Genomic DNA, 15,727 nt, shown 5'->3' with positions numbered 1-15,727 from the left:
ATTGGATTCCGCAATGGATCAAGCGCCGAGCAACTTCTCTTTCCTCTCCCTTCCGTGCCATTGGCCTCCCCTTTCTTTGCTGCATAGGGCCAACTCCTAAGGGCCGAGGGGCCCTTAGCTCCGCCCCAGTAAAATATTTGAGTCCCCCCCCCGTTAGTGGGCATTGTCATGCAAATAATGTGTTGCGTCTTCTGATCAATTACACGGGGCGGGGCTGACCTACTCCCCCTCCCATCATAGAATTGTACAGTTGGAAGGGACCCCCAGAGTCATCTAGTCCAGCCCCCAGCAATGCAGGAATCTCAGCTAAAGCAGCCATGGCAGATGGCCATCCAACCTCTGCTTGGAAACCTCCAAGGAAGGAGAGCCCAGCACCTCCTAAGGGAGACTGTCCAACAGCTCTTAATTGTCAGAAAGTTCTTCCTGATGTTTAGTCGGAATTTCCTTTACGTGAAACCAACGTGGCTCATGGTCAAGGGCTGATGAGCATTGTAGTCCCGACAACATCTCTATAGGACCACAGATACCACCTTCCTTAGATGGAAGAAGCTGGAGCTGTTCAGATGCCAAGTACACTAACTGGCGGCAGTAAACACAGTCCCTGAGTTGTGTGCATTGCTTCAGCAATGTCAACAAGGCTGTAAATGTCCCGGGAGAAGAACGTTTTGAACCTTGGAAGAATAGCTAGTCTCTCAGTAATAGATCTGGTTAAAACTGAGAATGTTAATCTGGTGTTTTTTTAAAAAAATTGAGAATAACAGAGCTTTTAGCAGTCCACACTATAAGAATATGTCATATAGCATTGATTGATTTGCATTACCATGCTGGTCATGGGCTAAAGTCATAGGAAAGCTTTTTTATATATATACCAGGTAAGACCATGTGTTTGTGGGGCTGCCCTTGAAGATAGTCTGGAGACTGAAACTAGTGTAGGGATCCAATGAGATCAGGGGGTCACCGGTCCTGAAAGCACTGCACTAGCTGCCAGTGAGCTACTGAGCCAATTCAAGTTATTATTAGTAGTAGTAGATGGAGCCCTAAATGGCTTAGGGCCCAAGGGCCAACCAAATCAAGCTTCTTGGTGATGCTACTGCTGCATGGTTGGCACTGACCTGCTGTTCCCTGTTTTTGGGATGCCCTCCCCTGGTGAGGTGCATCTATCTCCCTCATTATTTACATTATTGACTTTCAGGAGGAAATCGAAAATTTCCTGGCATTCAGTGGCTGAAACACTGTTCCTGGCAACCCTGAGATCACTGGTTCAGAGAATGTTTTAAACTTTTTAGAATGTAACTGTTTTCAGAATGCTTTTTAAAAAAAATGCTTTATTGTTGATGTGCTTCTTCCAAAGGAAAGACAGGATATATAGCTACAGCCATTGCGGGATTGGGATAGCAAGGTGTTCTATCCAATGTGTCCATTCCCCACCCCGCCCAGGAAACCTAGAACCTAGCTGCTGCTTTCTGTACCAGCTGTAACCCCCAGAACAACTTCTTCTGGATAGCTCAGTTGGTTAGAACATGGTGCTGATCATGACAAGGTTGCAGGTTTGATCCCTGTATGGGACAACTGTGTATTCTGGCATTGCAGGGGGTTTGAGTAGATGATCTGCAGGGTCCCTCCCAACTCTACAATTCTATGATTCCAAAGTAGCGCCCCCCCCCCCGAGTGCATTGCAGTAATCCAACCATGAGGTTACCATTGCACAGATAACTCTGCTTAATCCAAGAATGACTGTAGCTATATATTTCCACTCCCAAAAAGAGGGCCAAAGATTATTTCAATAAAATGTGCATACACTAATTCATATGTATAGATGCACTTTGATGTTCATAAAAATGCAATACAGTGGTACTGTACCTTGGTTCTCAAACTTAATCCGTTCCGGAAGTCCGTTCCAAAACCAAAGCGGTCCAAAACCAAGGTGCACTTTCCCATAGAAAGTAATGCAAAATGGATTAATCCGTTCCAAACTTTTAAAAACAACCCCTAAAACTGGAATTTAACATGAATTTTACTATCTAACGAGACCATTGATCCATAAAATGAAAGCAATAAACAATGTACTGCAGTCACACAATCAATCAACCAATAGTTGAACTGGGTTCCACACAGTCACAAAAACAAAGAAAAAGAGCCACAAAAACAAAAAACAAATAGCAAAAACAGACAGACCTCAGTGCAACACTCAAAACGGAGCACATTCAGCTTCCAAAAAATGTTTGCAACTGGAACACTTACTTCCAGGTTTGCCATGTTTGGGTTCCAAGTTGTTTGAGTACCAAGCCGTTTGAGAAAGTACCAGTACGTTGAATGTATGGTGTGTACACAACATTGAACTGGTCAGGTCTCCAAACTGAGGACTGTCCTCTGTAAAGTAGGACAGGTGAACACCCTCTTTAGTGCACATAACAACCTTAAAAGATGGTATCCCCAACATTCATTTATTTTCTGTTTCAGTAAATGACTTGGGTATTTTTTGAATGTAGAGATGTTAATGCAACATGGAATGAATGATTATCTGAGTAAATACGTAAATAAAGTCTCCCCAAAAAAGAGATAGTAATTGACTATCAGAAGACAGGGACTGCCTCAGGTAAATGGGAAGAGTTAGCGATTATGATTAAGGACTGGTGTGAGATTTACACAACCCAAATATGTTTTCCTACAAAGTCTCAGTGGAAAAGCTGACAGTAACTCCCCACAGGATTTTATGTTTCACCCTGCCCTGAGCTTCGAGGAAGGACTGGCTGCAACACTTCAGTTCCCCTGAGTTTTTAAAGGAATCTCCATGACAACTCACCATAGAGTGGGGGAGAGCCAGCCATGGTCACCATGGAGACTTGGAGGTTGCGATGAGGATGGAGCCAACATTTAGTTACACAGTACTCCATGGGGAACTTTGTTCAGCACGCCAAAAACAAAACAAAAAACCCCAAGTACTTTTAGTGTGCCTCAAAAAGGTTCAAAAGGCTTTCAAGGTCAACAGTTTGCTGCAAGCCAAGGCTTAGGGTCAACCTTGGAATAGTTTTAATATTAGAAAATGGTTGTTTGTGTGCGTGTGCAGAGTGCAATTCTCTCCTAATTGCAGCCAGCATCTCTACATCTAGGAAATGTTCCAAGGGCTACCTCTCTCTCTCTCTCTCTCTTTCTCTCTCTCTCTCTCTCTGTGTGTGTGTGTGTGTGCGTGTGCATGGATTGCTGACAGTCTTCCAGGTATCTTTTCTGCCACAAATTCAATCGTCCAACTATTCCCTGCCAGAAGGCAAGACTACCCACTTCTCCCTTTGGTACATTACAGTCCGAGCTACCCATTTATAACAATGTATATCTATGTATAAGCATCAGCTGTCTGTTTTGTCTTTTTCTTCCTGTGAAGCGTGGTCTGCTACCCCAAGCACCTCAGGTTTTGCATAGCTACAAAAAAAGTCTTGCAAAGTTTGCAGAGGAGGAAATCTGTCAGCTTCTGTACATGGAATGGGTGCGGGGAGGGGAACACCTTGCCTTTCATTTCAGGCAGCAGGTCCTAGGCCAACCCTGGGGGCCAGTCATTCCCCCCACCGACTTCATGGCAATCAGCAAAAGTCCCTTTTCTTTTTTCTTTTTTTGAAAAACCTTTATTTACTTATAAAATTTCAGAAAACAAAGTACATAAGAAAATACATACAAAAGCACATATTATTCAATTACAAAAACGAAACAAAATACATATAGCAAATAAACAATATTTTCGAATTGTGCCGTTATGAGATCGGCCTCCGAATCTCGGTGATTTGAGATTTGATCTTTACAATTTTTATAATCTTGAACCGAGAGGCTCGAAATATAAAAGCCAAATAAGAAGAAAGCAGGAGCGAAAAGAAGACAAAGGAGAGGAGAGATCCCAGGTAAGTCAATGATAGGGGAAGGAAAGGAGGGGGTAAGACAAGGGGGGGTAGGATAAAATAAAAAGGGAGGGAAAACAGGGGGAGGAGGGGGGGGAGAAGGAAAGAAAACGGGAAAAGTAAAAGTAGGGAAAGTAAAGGTAAGTATGATATAAAGTAGAATAGAGATGTGACTTCCAAACACTTATCATCGGTTCCCTCTCATTATTATGTTCTATTAAGCTTCTCCTTTTCTTTTTAGTTAAATATCTTTCTCTATTCCCATCACCTTATTTCTTATTCTCTTATGTCTCTCAATCTAAACATATCACTAATTTTGTGCTTATTTTTTGTTTATAAAAATATTCGTCCACATATTTCCATTCCTCTTTAACTTTTTGTTTGGATATCCTTCTAATCACTGCAGTTAACTTTGCTAGTGTCATGTATTCAGTCAATTTTAGATACCAATCCTGAATGGTTGGGATCTTATCTCCTCTCCAATTTTGGGCGATCAGCATCCTGGCTGCTGCACACGCATAGAGTAGTATATTCCTCCTATCCGATGGTATGTTCTCCGGGATCATGCTTAACAGCATGATCTCGGGTTTTTTCTCGAATGTAAATCTCAACATTTTTTTCAGTTCTTCATATATACTCAACCAATATGAGCTGATCTTACTACAGCTCCACCAGCAGTGGAAGAAGTCTCCCAACTTCTCCTTACATTTCCAGCATTTATCTTGATTGTTTCTGTAGATTTTTGCCAATTTAGCTGGTGTAAGGTGATATCTATAAACCATCTTCCATATATTTTCCCTTATTGTCATACATGCTGTAAAATTTATATCCTCGGTCCATAATTTCTCCCACTGCTTAACATAGATTACCCTCCCTATATCTTTAGCCCATTTTATCATTACATCTTTTACTATCTCATCTTTCATGTCCCATTCTAATAAAAATTTGTAAATTTTTGCCAATGGTTTTTCCTGGTTTTCCAATAATAATTCTTGTAATTTTGATCTTTTGTCCTCAAATCCAATTACTTTATGTCCTTTAAAAATCGATTGCAATTGAAGATAATGTAACCAACTTTGACAATGTTGTTCGATTTGGTTGTATGGTTTTAGCTCATATTGGTCATTTACTTTTCTAAGCAGTTCTTTATATGTCGGCCAATTACTCCCTTTGGGTTCCTTACTTGTTGCTGACATTTCTACAGGTGAGGCCCACCATGGAATTTTAGGCTCTAATAGACATCTAAATTCCTCCCATATATCTAGTAGGGTTTTTTTAAATACATGGTTTGTAAATGATGTGTATTCACCTCTTTTTTCTTTTAATAGGTGTGCATGCCAACCTCCAATGTTTTTAAAACCTTCCAATTTGAGTAGCTCCAAGTCATCCAACATGAACCATTCCCGCATCCAACACAGGCAAGATGCAGCATAATACAGTTTGAGATTCGGAACTCCTAATCCACCTCTTTCTCTTGCATCCGTTAATAACCTATATTGTACTCTTGCCTTCTTTCCTTGCCAAATAAAATTATTTAGATCTTTCTTCCAAGTGTCAAATGTTTCTTTTTTTTAATTTTATTGGCAGCATTTGAAACAAAAATATCAATTTCGGTAGAACCATCATTTTAATTGCGGCAATCCTGCCAGAAAATGTTAGATTCAATCCCTTCCAATTATCCATATCTTCTTTTATTTTCCTCCAAATTTTAGCATAGTTATTATCAAATAATTCCACTTTGTTGTTAGAAATGTTGATTCCCAAATATTTGATTTTCCTCACTATCTCCCACCCACTAATCATTTGTATTTCTTCTCCTTCTGCTTTTCTTATATTTTTAATCATCAATTTAGTTTTTTGATTATTAACTTTTAATCCAGCTACTTTCCCATAATCCAATAACTTTCTTTTCAATTTAGGTAGGGTCTCCACTGGGTCTTCCAACATTATTATCAGATCGTCAGCGAAGGCTCGTATTTTAAACTCACTTCTCCCGACCGATATACCCTTGAGGTCTTTGTCCGTTTGAATATCTTTTATTAAAAATTCTAGGGCCCATATAAATAGTAGCGGGGACAGTGGGCATCCTTGCCGCGTTCCTTTAGTTATTTCGAATTCATTTGTTATGTCCCCGTTAATAATCAACCTCGCCACTTGTTTGCTATATATGGCCTTTATTCCTTCCATAATTCTTCCTTTGATTCCTAATTTTTCCAACGCCCCCTTCATAAATTCCCATGCCAGATTATCAAATGCCTTTTCGGCGTCTAAAAATATAAAGGCAGCCTTCTTACTAGGATTCCATTCCACATATTCAAACATATCCAACAGAATCCTAATATTAGTTGACATCTTTCTTTGGGGTAGAAATCCTTGTTGTTCCTTCCCTATTACTCTGTTTAGAACACACTTAATCCTGTTGGCTAGAATTCCGGCAAAAACTTTATAATCAATATTTAACAATGAAATTGCAAAAGTCCCATTTCTGTGACACCTTTGGCACAACCCCTTAGTCCTCATTCTGTACTGAAACTAAGCTTCCGATGCTGCACTGACTGAATAGGTTTTCCCACTTGACCTTTGTTTCCATCTCCCCCCCCCTCTATTGCCTCCCTCACAGTAAACTGCGGGCCATAAGTAGGGGCGCAAGAGAAATTAAATTATGTTTGTGTTTAAAGGCAAATCTACCTAATTTAAACTTTCCAAAACTAATGAGAACTGAAACACAGGCAACCTTCAAAATGTGGACTTCTCCAAATGTTGCATTGTGCTTCCTGAGACATTGCGTACAAAAACGCATATACTGGGGTCAAGTGTGCATGAATTTGCATGTATTAGTGAAAACGTCATACCAAAATTGCATTCAGGTGTGCTTGTTAGAGGAAGTTCTTACTAAAATTGCAGATTAATTTTTCATGAGGAGCTTTTTTTTTTTAAAAAAAATGCAAACTTACCGGTATGTGGAAATGAATTTCAGACTGGAAAACTGAGGGAAAACCAAAATTGCCAGATTTGCCCAACCCTAACTGCAAGTGCTTTGGTGGCAGGGACCTGCTTTTTGTTTTGCTTTGTTACTCTAAACCTATATAAATAATAACAATAATAGAATTAATGCAAGGGACAGAGGTACCCAAAAGTCCTAGATTTCCTGGCCTCATTAACCAGCCACAGTTAGCAATCTCCACGTGCTGCCTTCATGGCTGGCAAAAGGGCAAAGAAAGTAACATACAGGGGTAATCCAGGAGACAGAGGCCTTGCCCCCGCCATGCTGGCTGCATACGGCAACCTCTGCCCCTTCTGGGCTATTGACCTCCAGGAATGCAGCTGGCAAGGCAAGGGTCACCCTACAGCAAGGGAGAACTCGCCAGGGGTCAAGGCAACAGAGGGTGGCCTCTTGGCCAGGCCTTGCCATTGCTAGTGGAGCAAACAATTCAAAGTACCACAGAGATCACTCAGTTTTTCACAAGAGATCCTCAAAGGTCTGTAAAATCACAAGTTCTGAAATTCAAAGGTTAAAAAAACTGCATCTGATACAATAAACTGATGGTCTGGGAATTATCTTCCGCTTCCTATTTTGCCTTAGGTTTACAAGTAAGAAACTCCACAGGCTAAAGGAGTTTCTAATTCTCACTAGTCAATCAATCAATCAGATTTTATTCGAGCGTCAGTCAGAAACAAACATTTATCCATACAAAAATTAAAACATCTAAACATCTAAAGGAACTTTAAACTTAAACCTACAATAAGAAGTAGGCTATACATTTAGACCCATGAATTCTCAGTTTGAGAAATCTGACATGTGAGTTGTTAAGATGAAGCTACTGTAATGGGTTTTCTGAGGTTCAAAACTTGGCCCGGCCAGGCCTCCTCAGAACACTAGAACTGCATTTCCATGTGTGGATTGCCCTTCAGTGAACATGAGACCCCAATTCTCTTGCATAAGGGACATTTTCCAGTGTGAGAATGGACAATCTGACAGCAGCTGCTAGGAGCTTTTCCGGAAGTGGCTAAATTGTATTGAAAGCAGTACAAAGGCTGTAGGGCACACAGAACTGTGTCCCCTCAGAAAACCTTACTGCCCACCCCCAGAATCTGGCAACAAACTAGCAGATCTCTGAGCATGGGTGTTATATACTGACCATGCTAACAATCATTCTGCACTAACTGCCATTTCCAGACCAAGTGCAAGGGAATCTCCACACATAGAGTACATTGTAGTAATCTAGTCTTGGATTCACCAATACCTGGACTACTGTGGCCAAGCTCTCCCAGCCCCATAGGCTGCCATCTTTTGTAGAGAGAGATCTGTGGGGGTGAGGGGCTGCTTTTGTGGCCTGTAAGTGTGGAGAAGGAGCCATCCTGCCTCATACCCTCCAACATTTCTCCAAAGAAAATAGGGACGTTCCATTCCATAATGATAATTTTACTGTTTATACCCCACACATCTGACTGGATTGCCCCAGCCACTCTGGGGAGCTTCCAACATATATAAAACATAATAAAACATTAAATGTTAAAAAAAACACCTTCCCTATACAGGATTGCCTTCAGGCAGCTCAGGGGTCATATAACTCCATACCCTCCAACATTTCTCAAATGAAAATAGGGAAATCCTAAGGAAATGTGGGACATTCTGGGATCAATTCAGAAACCGGGATGGCTTCTCTAAATCAGGGACATCCCTAGAAAATAGGGACACTTTGAGGGTCTGGTGCTCTCAGCCTTCCAAATCTGCCCTGCCTCTGGTCAGTTTGGCACAAGTTTGTTTTCCCCCCCTCTTCAGGAAAAAATCTCCTGTTTCGGCTTTGTGAGCACACTTATCGTGGTTGTTTTGTTAGCTTTTTGCCTCTTCCTTGTCCTTATTTGCTTGTCTTGTTGTTTTCCCTTCTCCTTTCCTTGAAATGATAAATGAACCAATCAATAAATACATAAATAATTCCTGGGTGCACACCCAAACAAAATGTGCACCTCCTCCTCCATCTGTCCAGGGCAGATAATGGGCCAGTTTCTCTGACACAGGAACTACTTACAGTGCCAGGATTTTTTTGCCAGGATTCAAGCTCAGCATTTTTTCCTTCATCCACCCCACAGAGCTTACATAATAAATATAAGCAAAAAAAAAAAAGACGGCTCCCTGCCCCAAGGAGCTTACTATCCAAATTTTGCTGATGGAGTCGTTTGGAATGTCACTCATGATGGGCAGAAGCATTCCAAGGCAGTTGGAATCAGTTGGAGTCAGTTCAGGAAGAGAAGTTAGTCAGAGCAGAGAGAGAAAAGGAGGAGGCAGATAATAGGGACTTTCCAGATTATTATTGTCTCGGAACTGACAGTTTTTATTGCCATGTTATGAGAAGCATTGGCCAATAAGATAAAATCCTTGCTCAATTGTCTTCAATAATTACAAGTCCTTTGACAACAACTCTCTCCTTCAGTGGCTGAAGCAGTATTTCTATCCAAACTCTATTGGCATGATGACAAAGGGAAGACAGAGGCAAGGGTAACAGGAAAGAAATAACTAAATTAAAGAATAAACAGAGAGATGTGAATGTTATCGGCTCAATCAGAAGTAAAGAGGTAAGAGTATAATTAATCCCACACATTTAAAAATTCAGCATCATGGCAGTGAAGAAAGACCCAATTTCAAGGGTTAACCTTCATCCAAATTCACTGCAAAAAAATAAACAAATCAAAAGAATCTGATTTTTAAAACCTCACCGTACAAATAGCAAGGGTTTCATTTTTTTATTTTCCCTCTTGACATGCAAATTCCACATTCAGAAATCTACATTCTGTTACTCATCTCTGGTCAATACAGATGGACTTTTAACCTTTCTGAGTGGGACTGATTTCAGAAGCAGATGGCAGTGCCATGGCCAGCAGTATATGACAAACCCGGTGACTCCCTCCTCTGCTAGAATAAGCCTTAATTTCTCTCCCTAAAACCATGGTGATACTTCTGGGATTCCTATATGCTTTGTAGCTCTTATCCTGACTAGCACCAACATAGCAACAACAGTCTTCACAGCTGTTGCCTGATAGGAGACCTGTGTAATGCAAAAGCTTGCTTACTTCCAGGGACACTAATAAAAGGAGCCACTTCAACATGTGTGGGAATCATCTGTGACAACCTCAGCAGGCAGTTGCAGGAGGCGGGCCTGAGTTGCTGGCCTCCTGTTAGATGGACAGTTCCTGAAGCTAATCTTGATGCCGCATTTGCCTGTCCAGTAGCCAATGAGAGGCGACTGAGAATTCCCCTTATTTATCCTGGTACACCCACAGCTGATGCAACCCTAGTGCAATGTGCCGTATCGCGGCTGCCTTTGCTGTGTGTGTTCTGCTCTCTGCAATGGTAAAATAGTTCTGAAATACCGCACCATTTAGTTCTTGCCAACATGTGGGCATTGTAGGCAGGCATAAACATTCAAGTCCAAAGACCGGCTTGTGGTGATCTCATTTTCAATTCGGGAGCAGAGGAGAGGGCTATTATTACCTGCTTAAAATCTTATTTAACCTCTTGAGTGCTAAATACTGTATAGAAAAGAGATGGGCCAGGGGTTTAATATCGACATTAGATGGTTAAAAAGAAATATATTCCAATGAGAGTTATACACCAGCTTTTTGAGAATCAATAAACAAATGTGCAAACTTTCATGTTACCCAGGACTCTTTGGGATGGATGTTTGAGGGTGCATCTTAAAATCTTGCACACTACTCTGTGGAGACTTTTTGGTTCTTTCCTTGTGAATCAGAGGGATGAGAGGGACTGACAGTTGTTGAGTTGGGAAAGACCCTCTTGGGCTACTGTTTTGTTTGCAGTGGAAGATGGCCGTGCTTAGCAACCTCCACTATTTTCAACTGTGTGTGCAAGTCACACTGCTCACACCAGCTAGTGTTGTCAGAGAAAGATGCCACATCTAAGACCCAATATTCAAATATTATCATTTGAAACAAGGAGCACACATTATGTTATTTGTGTGATTGTGATGGAAGCATGTGGCAGTCTACACCAGTGGGAAATAACTCACCCACCCACTTAGAGCAAATATTTGATCTAGATTGGATCCTTTTCATGTTTCATTATCCTATCACACAATGCTTTATGATCTCAGTCTCTTAGATCACACAATAGGAACATGAAGGACCTAACGCATAAAGTTGTTGGGAACAGGCAAAGATCAGAAATCGCTTGAAAACTGCATGCAGAAGTAGAAGCATCAATGACTTAGCAGCAGAGGGTCTTCACCATGACCCCTCCCTCCTCTCCCACCTTTTCTTCAATTCTTCTTGCTAGTAAAGAAATTTAAAAGAACCAGAAGAGAAAATTGATCTGGGCTGTAGGTCACCTTTCTGTTTTTTATTCCTCCGTGGAAAACACCTCGAGAGCTGTTGTGCATTAGCAAAAGTATGGGTGGGTACAGTATATGCCAAGTATGATTTACTTGCTCATGTCCTACCAGGCATGGCTCCAGCTAAACTGAGCCAGGGCACTCTGCACCTGTAATGCCATAACGTAATTCGAGTAGAGAAGGAATTAGCCAGCAAACCTCGTTTTCAAGGCTCAACCTCTGAACAGGTGTTCTTAGATCACAAGGCTGCCTTTGAGCATGTGCAGAGTACATGCATTTCGCTCAACTAACCGCAGCTCAGCTCTGCATTCCTCGGGAAGTACAGCGCCGAAACACCTCTGTTTTAAAGAATTAGCTACGCGCGTTTCCTAGCGTGGAGGAAAGAATAAGTTTTAGGGAAGGATAAACCGATTACAATCCCATTCCAAAAGGAGCATGCGCAATGGCAAGAGAAAGAGCCGGTGGATGGATACGCGACAAGCGGGCGCTGCGGCTGGAGCGATATATAGGGAGACTCCACCCCGCTATGACTCATTCCTTTCTCGACACAGAAACAACAGAGCATTCAGACGGAGAGCGGCGGCGCGTGGGCGAGACCGAGGACATGGCTTTCTAGAGCTGCGCGGATCTTGAAGCGAACAAGCGTGTATTGCACGCTGCAACGAAACAAGCATAATGGAGTAAGTACATCTTTTGGGGGCTTCCGCTGGCAGAGCCCATCTTTGGGGAAAGCGGGTCGGTCCCTCGCCCGGTTTAGGAAAAGCGGGTCGGGGATCGAGCTGCCTCTTGGTGCGGCCGGATCCCTTTCCTCCTTCCTGTATCTCTTTTTGCAATCCCGGGGGGCGTTGAGGATACAGACCGAAACGCAATGGGTGGGGGCGTGTTGCTAGACCTCGAGGTTTTCCTAACGCCCGCATAGTCCTCTGTATTGCTGTAGAACAGCACGCGCCCCCAACAGAAAAAAGGCATACAGAAATCTGCTCCCTCTATTCTCGGGGCTCGAGAGGGCTGTTCTTCTGGGCTCTCTAGGGAAGGGAGCAGCTGCGTCAAGCCAAACCTCGCCGGGAGAAGCAGGTGCGCGATGACATGTCCCCGCCCTCTTCCCCTCCCAGCGCATAAGGCAGATGGGGGGTGCGGGGAGCGCGACTTTTCTGTCCCTGCCCATGCTAAACATCCCGGGAGATTTTCCACTGTTCCAAGGACTTAGCGCTTCTATAGGGCTGGCCCAAGCTTCTTCTTTTTTTATGCTGTTTTGCGGCCAGGTTATTTTGGCACCTAAGGCAGAAAGTCCCACAAATGCCTGTTCTGTCCCTGGCAGTCAAAATACAGTGATAATCAATGGGATCTACCATATGCTGCCCTTTTATGACACCCGAAACCAGCTGTTGAATGGTCCAGAGCTTGTACTGTGGATGGATGCCACATGGTTGGAATCATGAAACACTTATCCCAAAGGCTATGCTGGCAGGAATTGTGCAACATATACTACACATCCTGTGTCCATCTGGATAATACTCTTGATGTGGGGGTAGGGGAGAGAGAAGCTAGGAAGGTTGTAGGACTGGAGGTGGGGAGTGGTCCAGGCCACAACTAACCGCTTAACAACATACGAAGGCCTGCTTTGCAAGTCCTGTTGTCTGCTCTGACATCACTTAAATCCTCTAGCAGGCCAAAAAAGTTAAAGTTCCAGTTTGAGATGGGTAAGCTAAGCCTGGCATGGAGTAGGAAGGGATCTGGCCTTTCCTTCGGTCCTCTACCAAAATGGTAAACTGTATGCATTTCTGACCTGTATTTTTCTCCTCCTCCTCCAGGTCCCATTTTGCCACCACCACTATCCCTGCCTGCAGGAGCCGAGCTACTCCTTGCGTGCTGCATCCCAATCCTGTGTCGACCCTGAATTACCACTGCTACGATGTCCCTGCTGGCGGCACTGACCCTGGACCTGGACCTGACCATGCTCCCAGCTAGCACCATGTCCTGCAGGCCGGAGCTGCTCAAGCACCGGCTGCCCCACGCCGGTCATTGCGAGCTGCTTGCCGGACCTGTGGATGAGGGCTTTGCCCTCAGCATGGAGCGCCCATTGCTGACAGGTGAGGTTGAGCAGGGGAGGAACCATAAGCTGGAGTCTGAGGGCTGTGGGGAATTGTTCCAGGTGCAGCAGGAAAGAACCTTTTCCCTGAAGGTCATTGAGAAACTAGCATAGGCATGCACTGTAGTTCTTCTAAGCATTGCTCACAAAACTGCTACAGCATTGGGAAACACCAAAGTATCTGCAAATCAGATATATTTGAGTGGGCAGAGCAATACCAACTGATGATCCTCTTTGCTGGAGGTGTCTGCCTGGCTGGTCTCTGCCATTAACACAGGAAGCTTCCTTATATTGGGCCCGATCATTGACTGTGTAGCTCAGGGTTGTCATCAGCTCTCCAGAGTTTTAGATAAGATTATCTCTCAGCCCTACCTGGAGATGCCTACAAATTGAAATTGGGACCTTGGGCTCTACCACTGAGCTATGGCTCCAGACCCATTTGTGAGGAGTACTACAATGGCCTTGCCCCAACAGCAGCCGTGTGGGAGCTACCACTGGGGCATTTCATGGAGGGGGTGAGTATAGGCCAGAGAAGCCTGCTTTCGTACGACAGCAACAGACCTGATCCAGGCCTCTTTGCTGCTCCAGCTTGTGAAAATGTATTCTTCCATACTCCCTTCCCATCTTAAGCAGGAGGACTGTGAAAGCAGTGGTGGCTTCATAACCTATTATTCCTCTTGAATACAGTGGTACCTCATGCTGCGAACGGGATCTGTTCTGGCGGCCCGTTCGCAACATGAAGTGCCGCATCTGCGTGACACAATTCTGCGCATGCGCAAAGCGCGATTTAGCACTTCTGTGATTGTGCGCAGGTCACAGATGTGCCGAACCCAGAAGTAACTCATTCCGGGACTTCCGGGTTCAGTGCGTCCATAACCTGAAAAAACGCAATATGAAGCAGACGTATCCTGAGGTACGACTGTATTATCCTCTTGATATCCCTTACACAGTATTCAATTACTTTTTTAAAAAGCCAAAGACTCACAATTACACTGGACAGCTTGAAAGCTAGAAAGTGAATAGCTGTTTTACAACCAATAAAAGGACTGGATAAGGCTTCAGTTAGTCTTTTGATTTCTTTTACACTTTCCCCCTACCCTTTCCCACGTGGCTTCTAATGTGCAGGAGCTCTTGGCTCCCAGTTTGTCCACTCTCATGTGTAGAAGTTGATGGGGTCTGCTTTCCAGTAGAGTCTTGTAGATTCATACTTGCCTGTCTGCTGCTGACTTTGTTCCTGCTTGTTTGTAGGCGATGGCTTCTCAGACTGGATGACGGAGCGCACAGACCTGGCCACGCTCCTGAGTGTGTCAGGGGAGCCCTCGCCACTCTCACTGCCCTCCCCTCCTGCTCCGGACCTGGAGGCCATGGCCTCACTGCTCAAGAAAGAGTTGGAGCAGATGGAGGATTATTTCTTGGAGGAGTCACTCTCACCAGACCAGGTAGCACCCAGCACCCCTCCCTCTGATGGGAACTTCCACTTCCCCTTTGGTGATGGTTTTCAACCCCTCGACCACCACCCTGCACCTGCTCCCCTGCAGACCTTGGATTCAAGCTGCTTAGAATTGCTGGAGATCTATGGCGGAGAAGTGCCTGCTGAGCTCCCCCTGCAGGGCAGTGATGCCCATGCCCCATTACAACGGTCATCTGCCCTAGCACCCAAGGGGGACCGGCGCCAAAAGAAGCGAGACCAGAACAAGACAGCAGCCTTGCGGTACCGTCAGCGCAAACGGGCTGAACATGAGGCACTGGGGGATGAGTGCCAGGCCCTGGAGGCACGCAATCGTGAGTTGCGTGAGAAAGCAGAATCCATTGAGAGAGAAATCCAGTATGTAAAAGACCTCCTCATTGAAGTCTACAAGGCACGAAGTCAGCGCCAGCACACCTCCCCCTAAAGGCAGGGGGCTGTGTATCAATTCTCTCTCTGCTTCCCCAAATAGCCTCAAGGAGAAACCATGGGGATACTGGAAGTAGACAAGAACAGATCAAGCATGTAGGAATGAAGTTTGGGAAGTGTTGGGAATTAGGAGCCTGCATGGCACTTCAGAGGTTAGGGCCACGTAGATGAACTATACAAGACAGATTCAGAGTTGTGGGGCTACTGAACTCTGCACAAATCGGGGGCGGGGGGGGGGGAAGAGAATGGATTACATTTGGAGGAAATGAGGATTGCGGATGTGTAAAGGTCCAAGATGAGCTAGTTTTGGAAATAGTCTCAGGTTTTTTGGGGTAGGCTGTGACAGGGTAGTACCTCTTTTCCTCCTCCCCCATCCTTACTTGTCCCCCAAATCAGGAAACTGACAACAGTCTCAAGGCTGTGAGATGGCTTTTTCGTATGTACACTATATAGCACTTCTTTCTTGCACCTTTTCTCAACTATGCACCAATAAACACTTGTTTTGAACACCTGC

The 15,727-nt window shown here is 44.0% G+C and overlaps 1 protein-coding gene across 1 annotated transcript; it reads left to right on the top strand.

The window, feature by feature from the left end:
* The first annotated feature begins 11,763 nt into the window (after positions 1 to 11,763).
* ATF5 (activating transcription factor 5) lies at positions 11,764 to 15,725 on the top strand. The gene is made up of 3 exons (XM_035136045.3): positions 11,764 to 11,910; positions 13,042 to 13,320; positions 14,568 to 15,725. Exons 2-3 carry the CDS (start codon positions 13,143 to 13,145, stop codon positions 15,209 to 15,211), a joined length of 822 nt encoding a protein of 273 aa, XP_034991936.1. The 5' UTR covers positions 11,764 to 11,910; positions 13,042 to 13,142; the 3' UTR covers positions 15,212 to 15,725.
* Positions 15,726 to 15,727: the final 2 nt, after the last annotated feature.

Source organism: Zootoca vivipara, chromosome 12 (assembly GCF_965207765.1).
Source record: "Zootoca vivipara chromosome 12, rZooViv2.hap1.1, whole genome shotgun sequence".
Taxonomy (NCBI): domain Eukaryota; kingdom Metazoa; phylum Chordata; class Lepidosauria; order Squamata; family Lacertidae; genus Zootoca; species Zootoca vivipara.
This window is presented reverse-complemented; position numbering and strand designations above follow the sequence as displayed.

What these genes read in the sequence shown, in the direction of transcription:
- ATF5 (XM_035136045.3), top strand. Translation starts at nt 13,143, where the DNA reads ATGTCCCTGCTGGCGGCACTGACCCTGGACCTGGACCTGACCATGCTC. An exon ending in GGAGCGCCCATTGCTGACAG is followed by an intron (nt 13,321 to 14,567) that starts GTGAGGTTGAGC and finishes GCTTGTTTGTAG; the next exon opens with GCGATGGCTTCTCAGACTGG.